General features: G+C 40.6%; 1 protein-coding gene across 3 annotated transcripts in view; it reads left to right on the plus strand.

Moving 5' to 3' along the window:
• GBF1 (golgi brefeldin A resistant guanine nucleotide exchange factor 1) overlaps positions 1 to 20,348 on the plus strand; it is a 101,512-nt gene that overhangs the window by 45,180 nt on the left and 35,984 nt on the right. For 2 of the 3 annotated variants that reach the window (XM_059821417.1, XM_059821414.1), the window contains exons 3-8: positions 10,322 to 10,453; positions 15,593 to 15,711; positions 16,327 to 16,435; positions 16,797 to 16,857; positions 18,545 to 18,599; positions 20,067 to 20,165. In XM_059821417.1, coding sequence (XP_059677400.1) covers positions 10,322 to 10,453; positions 15,593 to 15,711; positions 16,327 to 16,435; positions 16,797 to 16,857; positions 18,545 to 18,599; positions 20,067 to 20,165 — 575 coding nt within the window. The remainder of the gene's footprint in view (positions 1 to 10,321; positions 10,454 to 15,592; positions 15,712 to 16,326; positions 16,436 to 16,796; positions 16,858 to 18,544; positions 18,600 to 20,066; positions 20,166 to 20,348) is intronic. The other variant, XM_059821415.1, reaches the window with a different exon arrangement.

Raw genomic sequence — 20,348 nt, forward strand, 5'->3', positions numbered from 1 at the left:
TCAGGCTGAACCCTAAATGGCACAAAAGTCTTGTTGCTTGGAAGAGGAATCATTCTGAACTACCTGTACCTTTTTTCTGCTGAAGGCAATAATTTCTAAGTATATAGATCCTCTGAGTCTGGACGAGCAGGCAGAATAAGAATCAAAAAATACTTTTCCACCTCTCACCTGTTAAAAAGCTTTGCTCTTTCCTTTGGGATGGTGGTTTGACCTTAGTAGTTAATGGATTTTGTTAATGGAAGCTGAATTACTGTCTTCAGATGTGGTGAAGTATAATGCTTAGGGTCCCTGCTGGTGGAGAAACTAACTGCTTGTGTATTCCTCTGTCCAGGCTGCAATAAGGGCAAATAACTTTTTATGAATGTGTGGAAACCCTTCATTTCTTCACATAGATTTTTAGGTTGTTTTGATTCCTCACAGACATTTATTGTTTTACAGCTGATACCTGATTCCAGGATATGGGGAAAAATTATTTAAAGGAGTTGGGGATGAATGTAATATTGTTTCCATGATGCCCATCTTAAGATACATCCTATTTGGTGGTCACTGAAGTTGAATTGCATTCACAGATCTCTTCAGTTGCAAAAACTGTAAATGAGTGTTAAATCGCGGGTTTCTGATTCCCTTCATGTACCATCAGCACTTTGTATCAGTAGATCACTCTAGCACATAGCAGTATGCAGAAATTAATTTCTTTCCCCAGTCCATTCTCAGGAACATAATATTCACTTGTTTTCATTATTCTAGGAATCAAGCTGCCTTTTAATGGAGGCAGCCTGAATTTCTGCTTGTGTGTGTGTGTATGCTGTGTGTACACTGATTGCTTCAATTATTGCTGTGGGGAAAAAAAACATTGCTTAATGTTTTTACTGTTGCAATGTCTTAAGGCAACAGTTGGATTGACTGCCACCAGGCCAGTCTCTTCTCCCTTCTGCTTTTGTTCTCTGGTGTCCCTTTTCCACCCCTGTAGGTTTGAAACTAATATTCCCACAATGTTTTTGTGCCCTGCTCTCCCTGAGGCTCCCATTCGCATCTGTGGTAACTTAGTGCGTTGGTACTTGAGCTCTGGGCAATTGTGTCCTGCCATTAGCACTTGGGAATTTTACTTTCTGGTAATAACATGGTGAAGCACAATATCTCATAGATTGGTTCAGGTTGGATAGAAGAATTTGTGTAAATCATAACAGCAAAAGGTACATTAAATCTTGGAGAGATTTTTGTCATTAAAAGATTCTCTTTCCTCTTGGGCCACCAGGCTTTTCTTCATTTCATTCTTCAGATTTTGTCTGTCTCACTGATGCTTTTAGATTCTCTGGCAACACAGTAAATGTCTTAGTTTGTTTGGGATTTGTTGTTCTTCAATTTCCTTTTAATTTCTCCCCTTGGCACTCATGTGCTTCCCTTGAGGAAGGGGTAAATAGAACAGGGTAACGTCCAGACAGCTAACTGATGATAAAACTGTAATCTTTTTCTTCAGCCTCTTAGAAATAGTGAAGCTTTCCTTTTCACAACATGGTGAATTTGCAATGAGAGAGCTATTCATAGTGTGGTAGACACACAAAGCTGTGGAGAATTACTGTGCTTTAAAATACCAGGGAAGAAGTTTTAATTTCTCCTGGGCTTTTAAATTGCCTACTCAGTTTGGGTCTGGTACTGTGTAAGATGTATAAAATACCATAGTGAAGCAAGTCCAGTGACTGTACAGAGTTCTGTAGAGTGTCACAACCTAATTGCTCTTCCTTCGACATCTGCCAATTTCTTTTAGAGAAGAAAAAGAGTGCTTAAACTTGACATACATCAAACTTGTGCTGTCAGTAAGATGGACGGATCAGTCCATCCTCTGGACTTGGCAGTGTGCAATGCAGTTCCCCATAGGTTTCATTTAGCTTAGTTGGCCTTGTTAGAGCGGTCGTGCTCTCTTTCTCGTATTAGGAGGGAACCTTGAGAAACCTGGCCCTAATTCACAACAGCAGCAAGATCAATAACTATCAGCGTTTGGTCAAGGGCAGATGAATTTGTCATGGGATGACTGCTTTTTGCTTTGGTTTAGTTTGGTTTAGAAATTTCATTTAGAGTTGAATGTTACTGCATCAGAGGAGTGCCTTTGGGTTCTGAAGCTCAGAGCTGGTGCAGGTTCATCACAAGAACTGGCTGTTGTCACGTGCATGGTGATTTTCTGTAAGAAATCTTTCGAAACAATTTCACTGGTTCTAAACAGAGACAAAAGGTGAAGCTTTACCTGCATTTCACTCACCCCGTTGTTATGGGATGTTTTCTTTTTTTAAAGAATACATGTTAAGCTTCCAGTTACCTGTGAAACTCATTGCGATTTAGCTTACTGAAGGACTTTTTCCTTGTAGGTGTATAGGAAGGTTGATTTCTCTTCCCTGGAAGTTGTTCAGAGCTTTGTGTTAAGTAACTTAGACCTATAGGGGAAAAAAAACCCTTCAGAAAGGGCGAAGATCTCAAATCAGTTTTTGTAGAGCTATTGAGGAGTTCAGTTTTCTGGAGTAGGATTAAATGCCATTACAATTGGTACTAACAGTTTAGAGCTTGCATCTGTCTGAAAAAGTCACAAAAGTAGTTGTTTATTCCAGAACCTATCAGAGGCTCAGGTCAGCTGTATTCCCCATTTCTGTTCCCTGAGAGCAATCAGCCTCTCGATAATGGAGATCAAAATTTATTTAAGTAATTATGAATTTGTGTATGTGGCTTTATAAACCAGGGGTCTTGTTCTAATCTTTCTCTGGAATGTGCTAGCGTAATCAGGTGTTGCTCTAGTGTTCATCCTCTAGTATGACACAGGAGGAAGAGTTTCTTAGAAAACAAGTATGGATTAGCATTGAAATTACATTTAGAGGTAGATGGGTATTACTGTTCACACTGGCAATAAACACTCATGGAAGACCAATTTGGAAGCAGTAGCCTTTTACTATGTAGAGTTAATTATTTGTTGCCTTTCATCAGAATAATCATGGTCCTTTCAGAGGTATTCAGGTCACAGGGTTGGAGGAAATACTCTAGGATTTGTAGCAAGGTCTTCTCCTGGTGACCTTCAACCTTGCTATGCCAAATTACCCCTCAGTTCACTAACAGCTGTTCTTGTTTTGAAGCAGAGCCTTTTGACTATAACCTCTGACTAATACGTGTCAACCATTGCATCTTGACAAACTTTTTTCTGAGCTATTATTCCCATCACTGCTGTCTCTTCAGTGCTAAGAAGTAAGAGCAGAATTAAACAACATTGACTTTTGAAATAAGCTGCTATCCCAACAACTTTATTTTTTTCTGCACTCAGCAATCTGTATGACTGGCATTAAAAATTCAAGAAGTGAGTAGTCGTGTCTACTTTAAGACCATTTGGATAGATACCATGAAAGCTGGCACTTTGTGTAGCTCCATACTTCCTATTGATGGCATTTGTTTTCCTTGTGAATGAAGTGAGTATCTTCTACTTCTCATAATATCCCTCCCTCTGGAACAGAGTACTACGGCTGGGTGAAAAGCGCTTGGAGTAACAGTGGAGACACAGCTGGAGTTTTCAGTGTAATTTTGGTTGAAGATACTCTAGCAAGTACCTGCTTATGAAAAAGTGCCAGGGATTTTTAATGGGCAGTCAGAACAGCTGAATTTGAAGCATGGCATCAGATGAAACCCCTGATAACTAATGGCTGGCACTGGTGGGACTGTCAGTGCTCCTGCTTCGCTGGTAGATGTAAATACAGTTCCTACAGGAGACAATATTTCAGTTGAGTCTATGCCGCCCTGACCAAAAGATACCAAGAGTCAAGTGCTCAGTGTGCATTCTGTCATCCTTCTCCAAAATAAAAATCTCAATTCTGAGGGGCGCTTGAGATCTTGGCGCTATGGAACATTCATTTGTTAAAGTCATGTTTAATGAAAGGGAGATAAACACATGAAGCTGGAGTGTGACAAATGAAAGCATTTGTGCCATTGTAATGAAATTAGGCAAACAGAACAGGCTTGACAGCTCTGGGTTACCCCTGTCAAACTGCATTTGTAATTCTAGCCTTGCATTCATGTGCGGCTGTGAATGGCACTGTTTCTCTCTTGATATGGTGGGCCTGGGCCCTTGAATGACCACTTTAATTCACAGAGAATTAGCTTTGAAGAGTATATTTTACAGGCATACTGAAAAGGATTGCTGTTAATTCTCACTTCTCCTTCATTGGCTTGAATATCCTTAATTTTGGGCCTATGTTTACTTCTGTTAGATGTAAAGCTTTTGGTAACACTTACTATAATGAAGTATTGATTTCAGAGATACACAAAGCTTGCTTCCACACATCCCCACAGTGAGCTTGTATGCTGTATTGGGCAGTCCCAGCAGTCTTTTAAAATAGCTTGCAGTGTTTATGCGTTCTGGAAACTAGGTTGTTGGCTCCTCAGCTTCTCCCTAGCTGTCAGAATCCAGTTCTCTTCATCTATTAAGAGCTTAGATTGGGTTAAGACAATGATATTTTGGGGAACCTGTAGGGAATGTCAGGTGGCTACTCTTTTTGATGACCTCTTATTTATCAAGTTTAGTGGACATTGCGATCATTATTTTCAGGAAGTAGGACTAGAGATTTTGCTGATCATATCAGCTGCTAGGTCAGACTATACAAGTAACAATCCGTTCTCATTTCAGATAAGAAAATCTCTAGAAATGTGCTACGCCTTGCACCATGTTGCAAGGGCTGGTCTAGACCTTGCAAGAAAAACAAGACCAAAACAACCACAAAAACCCCTTGGGGGGAGGGATGGCAGAGGATTCTTTTCACTTGAAACCTTGAGTGCACCAGGACTGTGCAGAAGAAAACATCCATTCAGGAACAAATGAATGTGGATCATCTAGCTTAGCTTTTTTACACTTGTTACCCTACATTAATTGGCCTTTAGTGAACTGGAGTTAAATGTTGGACTAAACTTCCTAGCTAGAAGAAGTCAGGGCATATCTTTCAGTGCAGGTGCAGGGTGTCGTGTGTTCTGGTCAGTCTGGAGGATTTGTTTTCGGAGCAGTGAAACATGCGCCTCCTCTGCTCATCAGCTGTAGAGCTGCTGAAATTGTAGTTTTGCCGAGGGACCTAGAACCAATATGCATATACTGTGGCTGTTACCTAACTGACTCTATGTAAAGCAAATTTAAGCTCTGCAAATTTTTAGAGGAACAATTTACCATAGTTCTGTTCGCTAGATTTGTTAATCTCTAAATTAACCAACAGATGATCACAGGACTAACGCAAAGGAATTTCTCCTTTCCCTGTGATCCTGCATTTTGATCTAGATGAGATTAAGCCAGTATTTATTGCAGCAGTTAAGACTTCAGAAATGTTTTTGAAAATCTGAAGAGTATGGCTACTCAATACTTTTAGATGGTTTTAAAAGGCAAGTACAGTTTTGTCCTTTTTCCTTGTAACTTTTCTTCCCTCTAACTTGCTGAGAGAGACTGCAGGGACATCTCACCCTTGGGTGAGAAGACAATGTTTTGGTGGGTGAACAGAGAATAAAGCGCATATAAAGTCACATAGGCCAGAAAGTCAGTGTTTGCAGAAAGTGTTTTTGAGGATGAGCCAGGAAGTGCTTCCTGGTACCTCAGTTTTCTATGGCATAAACTCATTGAGCTCCTAGGCAGGAGTCCTGAAAAGCTAGATTTCTGCTCTGTTACAGTGTTATTTTTTGTCTTTTTCTCACCTTAAGAAGAAAAGAGGATGCCTGTTCGTTGTACAGTTCAGTGCGTAAGCAGGGAAGGTAATAGCACATGTTTGAAGCATTGCTCTTGTCTGAGCTCGTCTGCATTGGAGAGGTGCGTGGGATACAATTGAGACAGCCTTTCTGAAGGCTGGGCGTCAAAGGCCAACAGCTGCTGTATAAGAGGAGTCCGGGTCATGTGGTTTGGGTTGCAGTAGCCTGTCCTGGGGACAAATGATGTTGAAATAACTTGTCATAAACAATTTTTTCTCGTTCATTTACTCTGATTCGGAACGCATAGCCGATCCTGATAAGAGTCATTCAGGAGTGAAGAGTTGAACTGCCAGAGAAAGCAGCTTATGTGAGCGTTTTAGATCAGGAATGTGCCAACAGTGTGCTAACAATAAGAAAACTCTTCCAAGGGGGACCTGCTCCCGTACTTCAGGAGGAAGGGGATGCCCGAGGTCTGTTGCAGCTTGTTTGCTGAAGTGCCAGAATGGCTGGATGGGATTGCTGAAATGGGAGTTAGGTGCTTAAACATGAATTAGTTGTTTAAATATCTTTATAGACATGTGTGTCTAAGTGCAAATAATCCATAGGATGAATGAAGGAAAGCACTGTGGTCTCAAAGGAATTCCATCCTCATATTAAAATTGCCAGCCTGAAGAGTTGGCTTTCTGATACGCTACTTAAGATATTCTTTCCCTTCTCAACCTCCATGCACTGCTTTGGGCTAGCTGAGCATTTTTGGGTGTAGTGCTGGTGCTGCTCTCCGTTCGCTTCCCTGAAATTTTATTGAAGGGACCTGTGTGAAAAGAATGGGAAGTGCTTTCCAGCTGGTCCCCAAAGCAGTCTAGGCTTTTCATGTAAGATTAGGTCACGTTTTAATATACTTTTCGATAGCTCCGAGTAGATTGAAAAGGGAGGCTGCTTGTAGGAATCCCTAGTGAAATTTTGATCTTGTGGACACTTGTTCAGTTTTTCCTCTTGTAATACCCTAGGCTGAGGTCATGCTTGCAGAGTTGGTGGATTTTGGGGTGGGTTTTTGTTTGTTTTTTCTCCAGAGTTGAAAGTAGTTACCTAAGCAGAGAACCATCCTGTGTTTTCTAGTTAAAACACTGAGAAATGTCTCTTGCTAGGAAATATACTTGGAGAAGCATCTCTCTCAGCAATTCTCAAGTCTCTCACTGGTTATAGTTTCCTTACTTGTAATGCCTGAACCTGAACCTGGCAGAGCAAGAACCGGAGTGTTGAAAAATCGGAGCTGCTTTTTTGGAAAGATTTATAGAAGTTCAAGTATGTACTTCCAAAGATTCAATATTTACTTTATATAGCCTTTGTTTTGGCAAAGGAATTATTAAAGTTATAATTGATTTTATTGCCTTTTCTGAGGTTCTTAGGTTCTCTCAGGACAGCATAGTGTTGCTTTTACAGTTAAGGTGCCAAGAAAGATCAAGACTTTATGTAGTGTGTCTTTCATGGAGTTTTAACTTGCTGGGCAGAACAATTCCCTTCAAAGACTATGGTCCTACCTTACCAAAATACTGCAAAAAGAGCGTTATTCAGTTCCTGCTGTTCTGTGCTCTAGATTAAACTTGAGCTCTGGTAGTAAAAGCTAGCACAGAGTGCACCTTGCAGTTGTGATTGATCTGAAAGGGCTGGCAGGTTGGTTCTGGACACTGCCATGTTCAGTATATAAGGCTATGAAAATGTTTCAGGGAGAGAGCTTCTGAACTAACTTCACTGAGCTCAACAGGATTGAGTTAAAAGAAAAGGATTGATCTTTGACTTACTGACTTGTTTGCGAAATTTTTACTTGGTTAAAAACTTCCAGGTAGCTTTAGTGCCGCTTTCAGATGCTGAACTGATACTTCAGCCAATGAGAGTAATCTGCTTCAAGACAGGATATAGCAAGAATAGCTACAGTACGAGCGTTTTTCTGTGCTCCCAATCTTCCTGTTGAAGCAAGCACCGCTATGGAGATTGAGTTCTGCTTTGAAAGGGGAGCTGGTGACCCCTGTAAGTCCTCAATGCCTGCAAATGTGGCTGGTAGGAAGAGCTCATTGTAGTAATCAAGTGAATACTCCTCAGATGCAAACAATTAGCAGTATGATTGGTGTTTCACTGAAATGCAGATCTTTCAGACAGTAGTCCTTTAGTGGGTAAGTCTTGCACTAAAAATAGTCTCTTCTTGTTCAGCATATTGTTTAACTTTTTTCAATAACACAGCACCAACTATCCAGTCTGAAACATTTTTCCAGTGTACACAGTCAGTTTCAGAAAGCTTAATGTAAAATGCTGTGTTACCATAAAAGCTAGAGTCTCTGAATATCAGGGAAGCTAGCCAGAGCTAGCTAATTATGACAAGTCATATTGTGATCTTCATGTAAGTTGGGAATTTCAGTTGGACTGCAGAGAAATTTAATCTTTAACCACAGCAAGATTCACACCTTTAATTGAAAGAAAAAACCAAAACTCCTCCCACCCTTGTAAAGATAATGCCGATTCGTTGTCCTGAAAATAGATTAATGGAGGGTGTGATATCCTGTGTATGCTCTGCTAGCAAGTTGGTCTTCATCATCTCATTGCACCTGTGCAGCTATGTACATCTCCTGAAGTCCCATTTTTTTCTCACTAATCAAGGTGTAACTTTTTCATCGTGGGGCTCGCTGGATTGAAGGAGACTAGAGGAATTGACAGGATTATGATGGATTGATTAGGTGCTGACTGTTCTATAGAAAGGATCTGTTTTGGGGAAGAAGAATATGAGTGTTGATCCCTAGCAGTCTTACTATATTTAATGTTGTCCAAGTGCTTGTAACCAGACAAGTGCTCTATAAAGCACACTTAAATAAACATTGATGAAAGCATGTCTTATGATCCTCTGCATTTCCATGAGCTATTGAGAGGTGACACAATTGTAATGTCACACCAGGATATTATCTGACAAGTTGGGGGAGTTGTTCTTAAGCCAAAAAAATTGAATCATCACGTTCCTTTTAACCTCTCACAAGTTAATGGTATTAGCCTGATTTGAACTGGTGGCTGAAAGGTAAGAGACTGCATAATGATACCCAAAGTTCCTTTCTTTTAATTGCAGTTTTGCTTTAATTAATAGCAAAACTATTGCACTTTGATATTGTTCTCCATGGTCTTAACTATTTAAAACAAAAAACCCGTGCATTATTCTTCCTCCTTTGCTTCCTGACTATAAATTGTCACAGTTACGTTAATATGCTTTCTGATAGGCTTTTTACTTTGATACTTAAGGTTTTTCAATAGAAGGTATGATAAAAAGGAATTTCACTTATCTTAGAACCAGGAGGGTTTGGATTTATTTTTTTTGAAGTAAAATAATTGAGTTATGTTGGTAGATAGAAAAGGAGCAGCTTGTCTAAGGATTCAGGAATTACAGGCTTTTTTTTCTCCCCCGTCTCAAAGAAGCTCATATGACAGATAAGTGCAATATTGGATCATCAAGAATATAAGCACCAGTGCTCCTGTAACACCATTAGCCATTAGACTTGTTAACTATTATTAAGAATAAAATGTAGGTTTCAGCAAGTTGAGCCAAATGTTTGTACTTAAGTATTTCTGGTCTTGGGATTATCCAAGTTACTTTTAATACACTCTTCTTTGCCTGTGTACTGGCTGTATTGTGGTTGCCTTCACCTGCTTTTTAATGCTTTTTCTCCTGAATCCTCCTCAGGACTCATCTTGATTTCTTGTGTTGTTTTTTTAATTTGTTTTGGTTTGTTTGTTTGGGGGGTTTTGTCACTTTTCTTAGTTCTGGCTATTGTTTTCTGTATCTCTTTTTCATTCCTAAAGCTTCTGTTGATCATCTTGAAAAGTTTAGGAAGCTCATTAGTTGTTCTTTCTCCAGCTCAACGGTTCAGTGCATCTGTTGTCTTGTATTGCAGATTTAGAGAGGATACTTGCTGTACAAAGCAGCAAATAGACAAGAGTGCCCTTTTTTTCTTCTTTGGTTGAGAGGCTTGTACAGGTATTCTGAGAACAAGACAGAAGAGTTTTTAAATTCGTTTACCTTGTGGGGTTTTCCTGTCTTTGCCAAGCAAACTTCTAGTGTTGCAGAAATGCAGTCTGTATTCGGGCAAAGAGCTGCAAGAGATCCAGTTAACCTGGTTGTGTATTTGTACTATGCATGTGATTAGTATGAGGCTGTATGTGTAGTAGGATGTTACAGCAGTGGCGAAAGGTGGGGCAGGGTCTGTATAGTTCATGTGATAACACAATTCCAGGAGTACTAGGAAAATGCAACTGTATCTGCCAATTAATTAAAGCATGAATTTAGGCAGCAGTGACTCGGTGGTGTTTACAGAGTGGTCTTACAACAGGATTTGTTTTAGAAGGCTCCAGAAGGCTGTTTTGAAGATCATAAGAAAGTGAACTTCACAAACTATTGTTTTTAAAAATATATACATATATGTGCATGTGTGTATATATATTTATTTAAAAGCAACCCTGACTTTCCCACCAGCCTTCTGAAGTTAAGCTATGGCAGGCCGCTTTACTCTGAGATTAAGCTTGCTGTAGATTCTTAAAGAGAAAATGAATCCTAATGACTCAAGTGCAATTTAATGTCTCTTTAAAATTATTTTTATTTTAACAGAGCTCTCTGAAATTGAACCCAACGTCTTTCTTCGGCCTTTCCTGGAAGTAATCCGTTCTGAAGACACTACAGGCCCCATAACTGGATTGGCCCTCACCTCTGTGAATAAGTTCCTCTCATATGCACTAATAGGTATGTTATATGGCTTCCTGGGATTTACCAAAATGCCAGCCAAATGCATCTCCTTGAGATGTGTCTTTGGCCAGGATACATGCTTGCAGTCTTAATGAGGAGATTGGGGAAATAAGAGAATTGTCGTTAATGCTGGGGAGATAGGCATCTGCAGTTTCTTAATATCATACCTGCTGGTCTTTCATGGCACTACAGCAATGGCTGGAACTGGAGCCAAAGCTTCTCGTCTGCCCTGACGGCTGCGTGTGCTTATGGCCCACTGCTGGACTGTGGTGGTCACCAACTGCTTTTTAATGCAATCTGAGCAAAAGGGCCAGGGAGGGGAGAATACCAGCTTGGATTACAATGTTGTAATATACATAAACACAGTAGAATTTATTTAGTTTTGTGGATTAATATTTCTACTCTAGAGTGAGGATGTTTTTTTGCCCGGTCCCAGACCCTGTCCAGTGGTATGCCAGTACTCTTCACTTGTCACAATTGTCATAGCAGAGACAGTTTTGCTGCTGCCCAGACTTTCAAATGTGCGCATTCTCCTTTATATTTGTGAAAGACTAATAATGCACATGTGGTTGGTTCCCATGGCTCAGCTGGCTTGTAGTAACGCATTAGCTTGCTTTCTGTCTGCCTTCAATGTGTCATCCTGTTGTTAGTGGCGCTTGATTTTTCTGTGTAAATCCTGTTAGTACTTTCTGATCATACCTGTGTGAATTACAAAACTTGTTACCTATGTTTGTTTATACGTTGTCTGACTTGGAGAAAATTATTTTACCTATCCTCCCCCCCCCCCCCCCCCCCCCCCAAGTTCAGTGTTCTCAGACCTTTTCCTCCCGTACATTGTAAGTGAACACTGTTGATTTTTTGGTACTGTTGTTTTAAATATTTTGTTCTTTTGAGTTAGCATGAGGTAAGTTAGAGAAAGAAAGAGCTTGATATAGATGCAGACCTCTTTTGTGGGAAAGACCCAAAATTAAAATGAGCAAAAATGGGGACTTACAGGAAAAAAAGTTTTTTAGGAGTTTGGAAATTTAGTGTATCAAGGTATCAATTAGTGGGCAGTATTGGGTATAATTAAGTGGCAAAAAATAACTAAATTGATGCAATATTGATGTCACTTTGTAGGCCAATAAAAAAATCTTAATAAAAAAGCCTGTAAAACATGTCCCTCTGAAGGACTAAGCAATAATGCAAAATATGTTAATTTCAACATAGAATAAGGGAGGGACTCTTCTTCTGGCCTTTTATGGTCTGGGTGGGATGAGAACATCAGGCTGGTTTCACATGTCCAGGCAAATGTCCACACAGGCAACTGGCTACAAAGACTTGGTTTGAGGCAGAAACAGGAAAAATGTGGTTAAGAATTCGTAGCCTTTCTCTAGCTACTTGTTATGTAGAATATTAATTAGGTCACTCCAGCAAGGGCACATCCCTGTAACTGTTGGTAAGCTTGTGTCTTTGTAGCAGACAGTGGAAAAGACCCTCTGCCTGGCTTTTGTTGTGGAGCAGAACCTGTAATCTAAGACTGCCGTTGCTGCTTCAGGTGATGTTTACAGCGGCCTTGTCCTTTGTGCTGCTCCAGATACCAGTGAGGCTGGGATTAGTGGTGCTGACTGAACATCTGGCTAGGGTTGTCTTGTTAAATTAAAGCTTTTTGGTCTTCTATTTCTCTTTGTAATAGAAGACTAAAGGTAGTCTAAAGACTGTTTGCCTAAAGATAGGAAAAGCTTAAAACTGTACTTAGTATACGATTCTGTTTTAAACTGTACGGAACAAGGAAGGACGGACTCTGGCCTAACCACAGTGGGCAAATTTCAGTGTGGCTGAGATTTGTGGCGTATTTTGGGGCTGCATAATTTACAGGTGAAACCAGCACTTTTTTCAAAAGCATCATTAGCTGTGTCTGTTCTGTGAGTGAATGGCTTTTGCTCTACACACTGGGTCGAAAACCAGTGGGCAGTGAAAGGGCCAAACTCCTCTGATAATTATCTTTGTTTAAAATGGCTTTCTTTTCTCATTTCCAAAGCATTTCATTGCTAATCCTCGTGTCATCTCACTGTTTTTCTTATTCTGTCACATGTCAGCAGGTGGTGATCTGTCTACTTTTCAGGCCAGTGTTGCTGAGGGGTATGTTTTAAAACCAGTTAGAAAAGAATAATTCTAGAGTAGCCTTTGAGACTTCTGATCTCTAGTAGTCTGAATTGCAAAGATCTGCTCCGAGATTGTTGGATGGAGCAGTTCACTAATGGTATAGCGTGCAATCACAGCTCAGTTAGATAAAATGACTTGATATCCACCATGCGTGTTTTGGTAGGAATAGTGAGCCTTACAGAGATAATCCTCTGCTCTGAAATATGTACTACTGTTTCAAGAGTTATAGTCGAAATACTACATAGTAATTTTTAAAGTAAAAGAAAACTGTGCAACAATACTAATCTGCCATTGATTTTTATCCCTCAGATTTCCTTACTCAGCATTTTTGCGCTAGCTAGCTAGCTCTGAGCCTTTTTGATTAGCTCACACCTTAGCTAGAGGAAGACTAGTGGCTGAATTTCAGAATTTTATTTGTTGTATTTTCCTCAGAAAAGGTATATGCTCTTCTTATTATCACAGTATGTCCACAGCAGCATCTGGCTCCATTTCTGAAGTTAACTTTCTGTGGTGTTCCTGAAAACCACTTATCTGCAAGTTGAGTAGCTGTTGCTTGGCTTCCAGTGAGAGGACTTGCTGTTTGGGGACTTCAAAGCTTTTTCTCCCCTCTACCTTCTTTGTCTCCTTGGTGATTTATTCTAGTTCCATTAAAAGTGTTACTAAGCAGGCTTCTGGATTTCCCTGATGGTTGAGAGCCTCGATTTTCTGCTTTCTGCTTGTTTTTTTTCCTGCCTGTTCTGAGAGTATACCCCACATGAAATGCGTAAGTCTAGATGGGGTCTCCAGATCTTTGTGTTGTAGGTGGCAATTTTCAAACTGATATTTTACTTCACATAAACTTATTTTTGTTAGTCATTCTGAGCAGGCATTGACACATCTTTCTGTACTGTTTTCTCACAAGGGAACAAAGAAGCGGGTTGATCTTTTCTGTATCTTGTTTCTGCAAAGTAGAAGTATCTGTGCTTTTAATTGAACTCAAGAGGCTTTATAAATTGACCTGAATTTGTAGAGCTGTTCCAGGGAGCCAGGACTGAAGTAGTCAGGCGTGATGTGTGTTGGGAGAGAGGTGTGTTTATTACTGTTGAAGGTAGGGGCTAGAACAGTGAAGCAGTAGTCATAGACTGTTAAAGAAACATATGCACAACTTGCTTGCATTTCCTCTTCACACAGACTATTTATCCATAACTATGACTAAATATGTCCCTAAGCCTACAGCAACTCACATCTAGTGGAAGAGGCGACAGTGAGGTGAAACTGTGCGTTCTGCCTATGGGAGCCTTTTCTGCAGCAAGTGGCTTTTTCCTCTTGATGCCTGCTTAGCTGCTTTCCACTGTAGTTCTTAAGGTTGGTTAACAGTAATGCTAACGTAGGTGCTGGCATTGTAACACCACTGGTCTTTACCTGATGTAATTGAGGCAATCCTACATCACCATTGGTGGTTTAAGCTATTATTTCCATTTGTAAGTAAGAGTGCACAGGGTACCAACATGTAGCTGATTTTATTGCCTCTGGTAGAAGGGTGGTAGCATCTAACTGGATTATAAGCCAGTATTGAAGGTACACAGAGAACTGCCTTTGACAACCAGGCCTCTTATCTAATGCTTTGCAGTATCAGAGTTTGGTATCCCGTTGAGTGCTACTGCTGAAGCAGGTAAAAAAATGACTGATTGGTCTTAGACCAGACTCCTTGATAGCTCAGTGAGGTTTGACTAGAAAAGCAGGAGAGGAACTCACTCTCAACTGTGCAAGTGGTTTTTGTGTGTGTGTAAGACAACTATGTCAAAAGTAGGCAAGCTCTCCTCTTGATAGGGATGTGTAAGAGATAATGAAGGAGAAGTGCTGTCCCTATGCAGATCTATGGGATTCTGAAGTACATTGATGCCATTTCAGTTTTGTGCAGCTATGAGAAGTTTCTTATCCTGCAGTCCCTCAGAATCTCCACAGCATGGTGAAGGCTGCTCTCCTTGGACCACAATAAAGGCAGCTTTCTTTAATGCCTAGGGCTTAGCCCCTCCTAGGTGTGAACACAACTGGAGTCAAAGAGGGAGCCTGCAAAGCTTCTCTGCAGAGTATACAAGGTCTTACTTGGTTCCTCTGTCAGCTTCATTCTTGCTGGAGTTCAAGAGGCCCCACTGCCAATTAATGAGGTATTAACTAGTGTTTAGGTTGTCTCCTTTCTTTCCTAATGACTGTTTAGGTAGGAAGGTAACAAGATTCTTGCCCAGTGCCGTATTGTTTAAGTGAGAATGAAACCAAAGCCGGAGGCAGCTTTTCTGAAGCCACCGTAATGTGACACAAGATACGGTTACTAGCAACAATCTCATCCTAAACATTCTCTCAACTGCACCATTGTTTGTAGCTACAGAAGACTGAAACAGAGAGAAGGAGCCTTGATGAATGATTGAAGCGGGAGGCCTGCAACTCCGATATCTAAACTGTGATCGCGTCTGTCTACTGTTGTCTCTGGGGAAAGCTACTGGTCCACTCCTTCCCCAGCTTCTATTGCTTGGGAGGCGTGTAGAACAAGAGACAATTTTTCCTTCTCAGTCTAGTGGAACCTGTTTGGCGTTTTCTCCTCATGGGAGTAAATTTGAGGTTCCCTATGTTTAAGACCTGTTTTCTCTTTGTTCCCAAGAAGGAACTGAACGCATATAACAGCTGATTGTGCTATATTGTAGGGAACAGGACATAGTCTTACAAATTAACATCTAAAAAAAGTATGGAGCCAGTAACAACTGAAATGTAATTGTTTTCTTTGTTAGGTTACATCTTTTTGCAAATGTAAATAGGCTCTTGATAAAGTCTCTCTGAAAGCTCCCAGTTTCAAAATCTACTGGGAGGTGAGTTTTGCTGTTGTAGGGTCAACTCACTCCAGTCACACAAATTAAGGAAGCAGATGGCAACAAAGTATCTCTGTGTAGATGTCTCCCCACAGAGGTGGTAGGCTGTAGGTGGCCTTTCCATGTCATGTATTTTTATTCTGTTACTCAGATCCCAGCCATGAGGGCACAGCCGAGGGGATGGAGAATATGGCAGATGCTGTCACTCATGCCCGATTTGTGGGCACAGATCATGCAAGCGATGAGGTTGTCTTGATGAAAATCCTACAGGTAAGTGGAGAGAAATGGTAATTACCATAATGGTCGCTGCCCGTTATGGAACATATCCTGTTACACGGAGATGAAGAGGAGGGAGCAATGTTTTGACTCTGTAGGAGCTTAGTGACAGACTTTATTTTTAAACAGATGGCTCATATACCTGTGGTAAAAGCTTTTCCAAATGAAAATAATTAAAAGCTTAAATGAAATGATTTTTAAATTAAAGGCTTGATAATGTGGTAGTGTTGATAATCCTACCTTGTGCATGGTCTGTGTTAGTGAGGGGTGAATTAAGCATGGACCTCTCAAACTTACTTTTTTAGAAAAATCCTTTGTAGGGACAAACCTATGCCCTATACACCTCTTTGGTCTATGTACTTTTGAGCAGATAGCCAGTTAGTGAATTTAAATACTGGGTAGCATGCAGCATGTCAGGCCTCTTTTAGAAGTGGGTTGAGAGATTATTCTTGCCTCCTGATCTGTCTGTTTCTTGAGCACAGTGTTTGGTTTGAAATGACTCCTGGAAAAATTTTCTGCTCATGGCAGTCCTTGAGGAAGCCAACCTTCTCTTGGAAATGCATGCAAGTGTCATTGTACTATGGGACATACATGCGCTGTTCTTTGCAGGTTTTGAGGACCTTGCTGCTCACTCCAGTGGGAGCCCACCTCACCAATGAATCTGTGTGTGAGATCATGCAATCCTGTTTCCGCATATGCTTTGAAATGAGACTCAGTGGTAGGTTTGTTCATACTTCTGTAGTTAAGAAATTATCAGGTTTCCTCAGCATTAACTAGTTCTATTGTAGAACATGCAGCTGTGGAAAGCTGCTGAGCTTTATATTATTGTGTCTTTCTACAACTTCATGGAGAATTTGTTAGGAGTTCACTGTACAACTTTTGACTGCTCTTTTTCCCCAGCTTTGTGGTGCCACCTTGTGATTATATGCCCATTTGCAGTAATGCGGTGTTGGAGCTGGTTTTAATAAATTTGCCGTAATCTCTGTAAACAAGGCTCAGAGGGGAGTCTGCTTGAAGAAGCCTCTTGATAATATCACACTGAGTAATGACACCTGTGTTATTTGTTTTTGTCTTCGCAGAGTTATTGAGAAAATCTGCAGAGCACACTCTGGTCGACATGGTGCAGCTGCTCTTCACAAGGTAAACCTGCTTGTGTTTGCCTCAGCATTGCTGAGATGGCCCTCTGAGGACAGAAAGCTTCCACACTTCCACTTAAGGGCCCTCAGAAAAATCATCGAAAATGGTCATTATTTAGAGGTGGAAGGGGATGAAGGATTTGGCACTTTTCTCTTGGGCTGACCCTGTCAGACGGCAGGGAGGCAGAGGTAGGGAAGGTTGCCTGGTGTAAGGTGTTCTTTGAGAAAAGATGGACAGCCAAGTAATGAAGAGCTTTAGGATAGGGAACCAGTTTGAGAACAGAAAATGCAAACTTCACTCAAAAAAAAAAAAGTGGTGTAAAAAATATAGCGCTTTCCAGGAGAGAGAATGGAAATGGTGTTGAATAGTCACATGTTGATTTCAGGCTGGGAGCTTTGACCTCACATATCAAAGAGAATTTTAAACACTTGATATCATATGTCTTGGACAAATGTTCTGCCCTTTTCAGCACCCTTCAGGTAATTAAGAGTACTTCTTTAGTTTAAAAGTTATTTAACTTCAAAACTGTTTCTCCAGATAGTGAAGTAATCATAGACTTTCTCTGGGTATTGTAAAAAGGAAATGTGCAGGTATAGAAATACTTTTAGTAGGAAAGCATGGTAGTAAAACTGACAGCTTGTGAAACACAGCTGTCATAATATCTTTTTTTCCCATTGTCACACACAATTCCAGTGGGTTCTCAGCTTTTTTTTTCCCCTCTGTGCACCCTGTGTCATGCAGTGCACTGGATGAATGTGGAGCAGTGTCAGAATCGATCTCTCCAAAGAGGAGAGACTGCATTACTTTTTCTCCAAATGCATATGTGAATTTTACTTAGTGCTTATTTATTACTTATTGTGTATCCTCTCCTCTGTCCTTCTTGATAAGGCTTGGAGGCACCACCACCATCTGTGCCTGTGGACATTGGGATATAGAAGCAAGGCAAAGACAGCAACTGCAGGGATGGTTTGGCCGTCTTGCTTTCCAGAAAAAGAAACAGCCAAAGCTATGCTGCAAGGCTTTTATCCCTTTAGCAACCAAAGATTGAAGTGTAGTAAAGGAACAGAAGGGAGAGCAGGGTGTGTAGAGTTGCAGAGCTGTATGCATTTGTCATTTGGTAGCACAGGTGAGAACTGTCTACCTCCTTTACTTCTGAGACAGGGACTGCTTAGCTCAAAGCATTCAGCTTAAACTTAGATACACTGTGCACTATAATTGTGTTTATATGATGCAGAATAGAGGATCACTACTGGGATTTCTACAAAGTTAATGAAAAGGGTTGCCATGACTAGTAATAACATGTACACTGCAATAGTCCTGGTGTGGATGACACTCTAGCTCAGCAGCTGTTTTTAGCAGCATCAGAGAAACCTGTTTTGAACCAATCTAATTAGTCCACTGCTGAAAACATACACTGCAGGAAAAGAAACTGTACTTACATGACCATTAACAATGAAAATCAATATAGCAAAACCACCATTAGCAGTAATAGCATGCAAAGCATCTCTCATCTATACTTGGGGTTTTTTGCCTCAGCAGGAAAAGAAACTAAGAACATCTCTTTTTGTGGAGAAAACCTAATTTTGGTTTTCTAGTATCGGCAGCATGACTGGGAAGACCAGTCTAATTTTTTTCCCTTTTTGTTAACCCAAGAAAGTTTATATATTTTGGCTTGTTCTTTGTCTTTCAGGTTGCCTCAGTTTAAAGAAGAGCCTAAAAGCTACATGGGAACGAACATGAAGAAGGTAAGACTCAGCACTGTTGGCTGTTCTGCTCTTGTCTTGGGCTTGCACTTGTCTCTATATTGTTTGTTTTCACACTTGTGTTTCTTCATTCCTGCAAGTCCCTGGTTCGCTGAAAGAGCATGTTTAACTGCATAAATGGACGTAGCTTCATTAATTCTGTGGGATTAAGCCCACATAGTCCAGTAGTGAATCCTGTTAATGATACTGCTGCCTAAGTGTGTCAGTCTGGATTCTGGGAACAGCCATCAGCTGCTGTGGGCTAGAAAACCCCAGCAAGTTGTGGGACCTGATGGTAATGTCTTCTGATCATTTTCTGTCTTCTGCTCTCTCTCCAGCTTCTTTCTCATCTTTCTTCATTCACTACAGGTCTAATACTGAGCTCTCGGGATGTATTTGTCCAGTTCTTCCTATGTAGAAAGGAAAGTTTTTGAGGCTGGTGAAACAGCATGAAAGCATTATGAAATTGGGCTGTTACAAAAAAACCTTTGGTGGCTTCTAGAAGGGGCAGCATCCCATAGTGAAAACCTTACTTCACATGGGTAATGCCATCTCTGTTAGCAGCCAAATCAAAGTAGGCTGTTCTTTCTCTCCCTTTCCCTAAACGCACAGTTTTCTGAGGATGAAAGGTCCAGATTTGTTCAATACCACCATTTCCCTCTATACAGTGGAGGGCTTTTAGCAGCTGGATTCAGTATGGCAAATACTATAAATGTGACTGTATGTGATTTTATTAATGTAATCATTTCTTAGGTGGGGGGAGGTCCACTTGAGGAACTCATATATATGTCTATACATATATATATTCTTTGTACTCCATATAAAGAATGTCAATAAAAATACAGGATTCTACTGTTGAGAGCAACAGGGTGGGAAGAAGAGTGCTAGAGAAGAAATAACCACCTTTGAACTTATGCTGAATATACTATTTATAACATTATAACTTCCATTCTGGTTTTCATTTTTAATGAGTTGAGAAGAGTGGCAACATTGGGTAAATGTACATTTCAGAGCCAGGATAGCAGTGTTTTGAGAGACTGAATGCTTACTTGTAGGAATCTGAAACTAGCTTGGGGCTTTAGTTCTTTTGTAGTAACCTAATGATTGCTTGTTTCCCTTGCCGTGGGAGAAAAGTGGCAAGATTTGTGATGACGGTAGGCTGGCCTAAGGAAAGCTAAAAGAGATTAGGCTAATATAGTGCAGGTATCAGAATTTGTCATGGTCTGTGTAGAGAAGGTATAATGTGAAGGTGAGTTTGAATTTAGGAGGGCTACCCTTATCATGTGATGGCTGCTCCCAGCTCAGTTAAGAGATGCTCTGTCTTGTGTCTTGATCTGTGCAGTTACCTTGTACTGTCTCTTCGCTGTGCATGCCAGGAGTCTGCCCTGCAGCCTTGCACTCTGCCAGGTTATTCTTCTCTTTGGGTTTCATTTGCTTTGTTTAAACCATACATTTGCCTATCTTTCACAGATCTCTTCAGGTCTCCTCAACAAACTGGAGCTAAGTAGTGGGGAACAGCCCAAAGCCCTGAACCAATTAGAGAGGGTATTGCTCTTTAAGAACCTGAAGGTCTCTCACTCCCTTCTCCCTTCTTACCTTACTCCTCTCTTCCTTCTCTTGTAAACACCACCTGAGAGATAGTTTTGTTGTGTGCAGCAAATCTCCCTCCACTCATTTCACACAGCATGGCTTTGGAGGACAATGCATGCAGCAGTTGCTTTGCAATGTTGTGGCTGCAGCTGGGGCAGGCTT

Source organism: Gavia stellata, chromosome 9 (genome assembly GCF_030936135.1).
Source record: "Gavia stellata isolate bGavSte3 chromosome 9, bGavSte3.hap2, whole genome shotgun sequence".
NCBI lineage: Eukaryota > Metazoa > Chordata > Aves > Gaviiformes > Gaviidae > Gavia > Gavia stellata.